This window comes from Malus domestica, chromosome 15 (assembly GCF_042453785.1).
Source record: "Malus domestica chromosome 15, GDT2T_hap1".
NCBI lineage: Eukaryota > Viridiplantae > Streptophyta > Magnoliopsida > Rosales > Rosaceae > Malus > Malus domestica.
In genome coordinates, this window is record NC_091675.1 from 11,945,574 (window position 1) to 11,954,452 (window position 8,879).

An 8,879-nucleotide genomic window follows, 5' to 3' on the forward strand; every position below is an offset into this window, starting at 1 on the left:
AGAAGAAAAAAAGGTGGTGAAATTATAGAAGATATTCTATTATGATGAAATTTTTTCTCAAGTATATATAACTAGATTAAGGTTGCCCTTGCTTAAAAAAAAAAAAAAAAAAAAAAAACATTTCTAACTCCGTTCATGGTACCTAAAAGTTTAAACTTCGTTCCCGTAGCATGGGCATTGTCTTCTTCATTCACTATTTACCGATTCAAAACTGGGCATGAATACGTACGCGTGCATGCATGCATTAATGCAGAAAAAAGGTACATGCAAATTGCAATTGTAGTTAATTATACATGCTGGGAAATTCTGCAAATCTAATTGATGGGTGAAAATAATCATGCAAATTCATTCAGATTCTATTAAATTTAATTACGACATGAAATTCGTGATGATCCAATGATGATAATTAAGCTAATCCCAAAATATATACTTGACAGCTAGCATTTATTCCCAAATTTCCCAGCCAAAATATAAACTAGAACCTAATTCAGTACTGGTCATTCGCAAAAGAAAAATGTCTGGAGAAAACTAAATTAAAGGGAAGAAACCATCGCAACATATTACGGTAACCGTGCCAATATATATACGCACCCCATGAATATATACAAACCATATCTGCGTTCATGTGTATTACACATGAATAATTTAATCACATTTCATGAAAACCCTATTAAGTAATTAATTATCAAGACCGGATTAATTAACCTGAGGCCTGCCCTTAGATCATAAGCTAGCTATAGGCAGTTATCGCCTTGGACGCAGGTGGAGAAGCCACGGAGGAGGACTCCTGCGAGGATTGAGGGGGCGAATGCGGCAATCTCGAGGAGAAGCTCCGGAGTGGGTAATCCTCGAGGTCGGTCTCCTCGTGATCAAAGTTGAGGGCGTAGCTAAGTGCGTCATATTTAAAATCAGCAGAGGATGAATGATGCTTCCTTCCCACGTGGCCCTGGCCGCTGCCACGTCCATGCATGCGCCCAATCAAATTCTTGCACTTGTCTTTCAATTCCGCAAACTCGTAATGACTGTTGTTGTGGTGATGGTGATGGTGGTGGTGATGGCTGGATCGCGAGGACCGGGAATTAGGGGAGAATAAAGAGGTCCGCACGAGGTTGACATTATCAGCCCCGTTCGGTGTGGGAGGCGCCGTGAGGGTGCCGTGGTGGTAATTTTTGGGAGTAGGGAAGCATGGGATGATGCAGAGGGAGGAGCGGAGCTTTTGTTTGAGAGAGTTTGGGGAGCAGGGTTCGTGGTTGTCCTCCATTATTTTGATTTGTGTGTGGAGAGGTTGGGGTGGTGGCGGTGGTATTTGTGTTTTTATTTGGGAGGAGGAGGAGGAGGAGGCCCCGTGGGTGAGGTGAAAAGACGGATGAGGACACGTAGGGTTCGGGGTTTTGAAAGATGGGAATCCGGGATGGGGGGACGTGAGAGTGAAACCAACTCATTGAGGTCCGGATTTCATGGGATGCTCTTGGGGTTTCTGGTCTTTTGACTTTTTTCAGAGGTGATCGCTTTTTTCAGGTTTTTTTTTTTTCATCTTTTTCTTAGGAAAACTAATTAAAAGGGTTTGAAATTTGAGTTTTAACGATAAAGAAAAAATAAATGGTAAAGTAAATAGTATTAGTATTGACTTTTTAGTGTAAAAATATGATTTTTCGTTAAAATAAACAGTACCGGGAATTTTTCGTTAAAGTTCATTTTTTCTTCGGATATATATCTGAAAACTAGGATGGGCCCAAAATTTGAAGGCTAATGTTGGGGTCCATTTGCATGAAATAAGAGCTGGGCTCGAATGCAAAATTGGAATGTGGGCTTGAACATATCTTGTTGCCCAATTAAGAAAACCATTACTCCATGATTGGGAGATTTGAGATTTTGGTGTCAATGTGAGTTATAAGTTGATTAGAACTGTGTTGCTTATCCTTTGCCTCAATTCGAAATTTTCTTATCTTTATTATCATAAATTAGAGTAATTTAGAATATCGCATTGTTGGATAAAAGAATATTACAAGGCCCAAATCCAATTTTAATATAAGTTTGTAAGATCCTTAGTCCTTGTTATGTTCTCCCCACTTAGCAGCTCAGATGATGAGAATCTTTATCCATATCCTTTGTGTAGTACAATATTGTGGAAGTGGGGTTGGGGTTGATACGTATGCTTTGTTCATTGAGAGAATATTATCACTCCTCGTCCTCGCCTTAGTGATTCTCTACGCGTGATGTCTTGTTTTTTATTTTGATAAGATTCATTTCTAAAGGATCGTTTCAAATGTGGGATACGGGGTCATTCATACATACAATCAAACTGACTTTTAAATTTTACGGCAAGACGTCATACGTAAGTAATGAACAAACTTTTTTTGGAGAGAAAAATTTTAGTAAGGCAGTTTGATCAACCAACCAACAAGTCAGATTACTATCACAATGAATGAGACCGTGTGCATTGGGGTTTGTACTCATGCAAGACCCGATAATATAATTGTCGGTTCTGAGATTTTAGGGACCCGAGACGAGCCACTGAAAAGAGCCTTGATTTTTGTAGGCACTTCAATCTTGGGTATGTACTTTTAGGTTTTTTGTGGTAAATGATAACTGACTTATTATTATATTATGCCTTAGATACTTAACAATCAACAATAAGCTAAAGACTTGAACCGAGTGATGAACAATAGAACATAATTGACGAATAGAATAAACTCAATAGTCGATTGGTCCTATTATGTTCTCTCGAAAATCAACATCACAATAATAAATATTTAAAACATCCAATATTTGGATCATCAATTATGGAAAAGAGAGAAAAAAATAATCCTGATTACCTCAAAAAAATGAGAGATTGAGGAAGGCAAAATACATTTTTTTACAGAAGGAAGGTAAAATTATTGAATAGATATATATAAACTCAATATACATGTTTTGTTTTTGTTGTTGGTCTAATTCTTTTTATATTTTTGTTTTTGTGTTTTGTTAATTATTATTGGAAGTTTGCAAAGCAAAAGAAAAAAAATGGCTTTTCAACTAAGAGTATCTTCATGGCTGGGCAGTTTGTAAATCTGTAAAACTAAAAATAAACATACAGTACCCTAAACACAATCTTCATTTCTTTTGTTTTTTGTGTTTAAGATTTCGGATCTTGATACGTGACTTAACTTGTATGTATTTATATGTTATACAAAGGTTGTATCACCTTGTCCAGCCAGGCCTCCATATAATACATTTCTTTTACTTGTGAGTTGTCTGACCATCTAATTGGTCAAATTTCTCATTTTCTCCTCTAATTTTTTTTTTCTTTTAATTCTACTTGATTCGTTGAAAGAGTGCATAAAAGAAAATGGAAAATCACTGCCTTCTTACCTAAACACAAAAAAAAAACAAAAGAAATGAAAGTACACAACCAGAACCATTCACTTGGTGCAGCCAAGAAAAGTCATTTAATTACTATAAAGAAATGAAGTACACACCCAAAACCATTCCCTCGTCATTTAGTATTACGGTGTAGTGATATTTTTCTTCACTTGTAAGTAAGAAGTTTGAAATTCGATTTTCGTCAAAAATGAATTTGAACCACATTAATGATAATCCATTGTAAAGCTTAACCATATCATTTGGTAAAAGTAAAAAGAAGAGAAAATTACTTTAAAGCCCAAAGAAACATTACAAGAAGAGATTTGGTTGATCATGTGGCTCACCCTTGTACCTATGACCAGTGCCAGGTTTTCTGTTCATAGCGACACTCAGCACCACTGTCTCATTCGACACACACCCCTTGGACATGGTGGAAGCTTTTCGGTTAAGTTGCACTGAAACTTCCTCACCCTTTCCATCTCGTTTCTCTCACCTTTTCTTTATTGTGTTATGCCCCCTCATCTTTTACTTTTCTTCTGCTTGGACTTGGTGGAAGGCTGAAAGCCTTACGTTAAGTTGCCATGAAACTTCCTCACCCTTTCCACCTCATTTCTCTCACCTTTTCTTTTGTCTCTGTCTCGCATCGAAAACCTGACTGCTCTAAACACAATTTATTTTACCAGTAGTAGGATGTTGAACGGTCTCTAAAACAACACTTGTTTTCTTTGTTGGGTTTTGTGTCGTCGTAATTTCGAGGTTGAAATTAATGGCTGGAATGCTCCCTGGTGTGGAAAGCGCTCGGAGGAGACGAGTCCGTCAGAGCGGAGAGCCACCGTGTGTCGGCGGCATCCATGGCAGCACCAGGCGCTCTTGTTTCTGTTTGTATGCTAGCAACCATGAATCTCACCACACCTCCACTTCTCCGCTGGTAATTCTTTCTTTCTCTCAATCTCCCACATAACACAATACGAATGTTTTTCGCACCCTTCTTTTCTCTTACCCCTCTAATATATATTTTTTTTAATTTTTAAAACGAATAAATCAAAGAAGAATCAATCGAGAAAAACAAGAGGGTGAAAATCGCTATCCTACCAATTGAATTACAAGCAAATATATTTTTCTCTTGTTGCTTGGATGATTTTTCATGATCAGTGTTTCATTTTGCATGTTTGAATCATTAATCTCAATATTAACTTTTGAACAAATAGCAACGAAGCATACTGAACCAAGCATACATGGATGAGAATCTGGGAGTGGAAGCCAGAGAAGCGAAGGGGAGATTAGATGAAAGACTGAGAACACAAAGAAAATCACAACTTAAAAGGTATAAATAATTAATTTACCAATATGGTAGTCCGTCTATGAAACAAACTGTCGATTGCATATCAATAATGCCTCCAGATCCATGTTATTGATGCTTATTGACAACATCGACGAAACGATTGTTTCTTTCCTGCACAATAGAATTTCTTACCAATAATGATTCTTGCTGCTAGCCTGCTATATACGTGAGGGGAATAGATTTTCTCACTCTTTTTAGTCTTCTGCACTTCCCTATTTATTTTTGTCCCCCGATTTCCAATATGTTTTAAATTATGTATTTTGATATACTTATGATGAATTTAGGCACAATAATAGTAACAACAAAGGACTGAAAAGTGTGGATGGAGGAGGAAGATCATCTGTGGTGCTCGGAGAGTTGCAGAAAGAAGTGTATGGAGCTAAAAAGAGTAGCAGTAGCACAAGTGGATCAAAGAAGTTCAGCTGGTCAAAGTTGTCCTGGAAGTCATCAGACCAGGATGAGTGTGCAGTCTGCCTGGAAAGGTTCAGTCCAGGTGAGACCCTGGTGCACCTGCCCTGTGCCCATAGGTTCCACTCTGGTTGCATGGTTCCATGGCTTCACAGCAATGCTCATTGCCCGTGTTGCAGAATGGAGATTTCTCCTAGTAATTGTATTGGTAATTTTGTAAATTAAAATTGTAAAATATAGATTGAGCTTGCGGTTGCAGTTGTAGAGTTGGTTTGAAGGATTTGACCTTGTGTGCTAATTGTTTAGCTCCCATATGTTTTTGTTGAAGTGAATAGTTGCCAAGTATGAGTAAATAGTTTATGCATATTGATGGGAGATCATAATCCCACACATTGATCACTTCCACAAGTATTTTGGAAAAATACTTTGACTCGTTACATGTAAGTAGCATTTGTTTTCATTGCAAATAAATCGTAGTTTGACTCTTATAATTGAAGTTTTCGATTATCATTTTTGTAAGTTACTTTAGTATTTTGGAAAAATACAGAATTAATAACTATTTACTTATTGTAAAGAGTTGAGCACTGTTATAACTTCAATGATCTCCCAATTATTAACCAACAAGTGATGTCCAAGGGGTGGAATATTCAAAATACATAAAAGTGCTTTTATTGACAAAAGGGATTTTAGCTAAAATAGTTTTTGAAATTGTTATAACTCTTCATATTGGTTTTAGAGATTTGAAATTGATAGAAGTTGTCCATAAGTTTATCCAACGTCAATCATTTTGGTCATTTCTTAAAAATCTTTGTTAAATAAAGACCAAAATGACAAAAATACCCTCCATTAATAAACAATGGCGAAAATGATTTGACAAAAATTGAGGTTATTTTTGTCATTTTGGTCCTTATTTAACAGAGATTTTTCACGAAATGACTAAAATGATTGATGGTGGACAAACTCAGGGATCACTTTTATCGATTTTAAATCTTATGAACCAAAATGAAGAGTTATATCAATCTCAGGGACCAGGGCCGGCCCAAGCCCAGTGCGGGCAGGGCAATCGTCCGAGGCCCAAAAAAATTAGGGGCACCAAAATTATTAGTGTGGCATATTTATATACGTTTTCATAATAGTATAAATTTATAAAATTTGGTTTAATGACAAAGAAATTTAATTAGAACCGGTGATTTTGCTGTTTGAAATTAATGAAGAGGTCTTGGGGTACTATGTGTGCTTATTTAAATTCTAAATTTTTACAAATTTCTTTTCATAACAGTATAAATTTATAAAATTTGGTTAAATGATCAAAAGTTTAATTAGAATCAATGATTTTTGTATTTAAAATTAACGAGAGGTCCTAAGTTCGAAATGCTATGTGTATATTTATTTATTTTTTTCAATTTTTACGAATTTTTGTTTGATTGTTAATTTATTTTTAATTACTAGCTAGTAACTATGTGGGTTGCTCTTTTTAAACATTAATTCCAATTCAAGTCTAATTTTCAACAAAGGGTAATACATAGACTAAATTTGCAAATCATATGACATGTCATCAAAATGTTTAATTTGGAGCTCATTCATTACTTATACATATCTTTAAAGACTTGAAAGTATCATTATTTTTTTATTCTTATATTGATGAGGTTAGTAAATAAGAAAAAACATCTTACAATTTATACAAAAACACTTTAAAAGTTCATATGGAAGTCAAAACTCATAATCTATCTACTTGTAAGCCTAAAGTTTTTTTGTTTCCTTCTCTCGATACAAAATAAATTAGTTTTTTCGTATTTCTAAATTACTGAATTTGAAGTGTTTTTCTAAATACAATTTTATCGATGTCTTATGTGTAAAAACAAATATTTTTTTTATATGAAATGATGACACATTTTTTGGCGTCACCCAAGGCCTAAAAAATCTTTGGACCGGCCTTGTCAGGGACTATTTTCGGTTTGACAAAATCACTTTTGTGAATGGATCTAATTACACTGCATATCACTATCCATCCATTCTTTCTCCCCACCTTGAAATTGAATATCAAATGAGAGAAAAGGCTCCACTCATGTGACTGGTGGGACAATAACTGGTTAATTATTGGACAGTTTGGTGTCTTGGTCGACCTTTTTCTTGTTTAGTGCAAATCATTTGTGGTTGTACTAATCAAATGTTATTACCAATCTTGGATTCCAATTAAGGGAAATCATGGTGAGATTATTACAATTTGATATTGCAAATAAAATATCATTAAATTTGTGCGGTTTGACTCAAGTGGCAAGGAAGATGGGAAGTAGCGGATTCATGAATTGTTCATTGAATAAGTAAGGTATAAAAGTTTGGTGCGGTGTTCTTGCTTAAGTTCTCTTGTTAGTGGGTGAGTCTTAGCGGTGGTGGTGCTTGAGCCTTGAGATTGAGGGATGAAGTTGAAAATTGAGTGAAGCGAGTGAATTTGTGTGAAATGAAGGATCAGAGCAAACAATGACAATTGGGTTTGGGTAAAAAGGGGATTCACACCCTCTGCGCCATCCTGTCTTGCTCAGTTGTTGGGTGGGCAAAATCTAACGGCAAGTCATTTCCATTGGACAGGTTTGCCTTAAAAATTAAAAAGTGGGTTAAGATTAGATCACGTAAAAGATTCAATTATCTCTAATACGATCGAAAAAAATATTAATAAAAGACATTTAGGTTGGAGGTGGAACGTCATTTTCTCCTAGGATTCAGTCCTAATTTGGTAAAATTTTCTTTTCCTCCCACCCTAATCCTTGTTTTGGAGTCACTACTGGCTAGCTGGAGGTCACTAAAGAATGGCCCCGAAATTAGCTAATTAATCTTTGTCTTGATTATAGAGATGGAGAGATGATTAGGCAAGGATTTAAGATGAGATTTGATTAATTATTCGTTTTATTCTTTTTTTTGATCGAAGTGACGCAAGAGTCCATAACGTTTCAAAGTTTTCGTAAGTGATTTGTGACAAAGACATAGCACGAATAGAATGAGACATGGCATGTGGATTTCTTTGTTTCACCTTGTTAGAAAATCAATCGTTCTTAGAATTTTTTTTTAGAAACTGATACATTTTGGATTATGTCAAAATCAAGACCATATCGTAATAAAAAACTGAGGCGAAATACGAGTTAAAATAGAAGGTGAAAGTCTGAGACGATGATATGAAATCCTGGCTCATATTTTCACCTTATCACAACATTTCAAAGTTCAAAAATTATTTTTTAACAATTTTAGAATTTGAATGCTTGATTTAAAAAAATTTAGGAATAAAAGGAGTTGCACAAATCATCTACCAACAAGAAGTTTTTATCCTATTAAGTCGAGTCGGTCGTATCATTTTTAAACCGTCATTGCGCTCAATTTTGCGTCAAATTTTCCGTTAGTTCCAAATGCTCCATTTAAAAAAAAAATTATCTTTTCAAGTTTTTCTAGGTCTTCTTCTACCTTTTTTGCCTTGAGCATGTATCTCATAATTGCATTTTTTATCTGGAGCATCTGTAGGTCTTTGTTTCACATATCCAAACCACGTTAATCGATTTTCTCTAATCTTATTTTCAATTGTGACAACTCCTACTTTACCTCGAATATTTTTGTCCTTAATCATATCATTTCTCGTGTGTCTACACATCCAACAAAACATTCTCATCTTTGTTGTACTCTTTTTTTTTTTTTTTTTTCACGTGTTGATACATGACTGCCTAGCATTCTGCGTATAAAGCATTACTGACCTTATTGCTTTATTGACGTCCTATAAAAAAAAAAATTTGAGCTCTAGTAACAT

General features: G+C 35.2%; 2 protein-coding genes across 2 annotated transcripts; one reads left to right on the forward strand and one right to left on the reverse strand.

The window, feature by feature from the left end:
- Window positions 1-730: 730 nt before the first annotated feature.
- Window positions 731-1,261, reverse strand: LOC103400340 (uncharacterized). The gene has a single exon (XM_008338989.3). It carries the CDS (start codon window positions 1,259-1,261, stop codon window positions 731-733), a length of 531 nt encoding a protein of 176 aa, XP_008337211.3.
- A 2,401-nt stretch (window positions 1,262-3,662) lies between these two features.
- On the forward strand, window positions 3,663-5,491 carry LOC103400035 (probable E3 ubiquitin-protein ligase RHY1A). Its single transcript, XM_008338715.4, has 3 exons — window positions 3,663-4,270; window positions 4,551-4,666; window positions 4,969-5,491. Exons 1-3 carry the CDS (start codon window positions 4,109-4,111, stop codon window positions 5,315-5,317), a joined length of 627 nt encoding a protein of 208 aa, XP_008336937.3. The 5' UTR covers window positions 3,663-4,108; the 3' UTR covers window positions 5,318-5,491.
- Window positions 5,492-8,879: the final 3,388 nt, after the last annotated feature.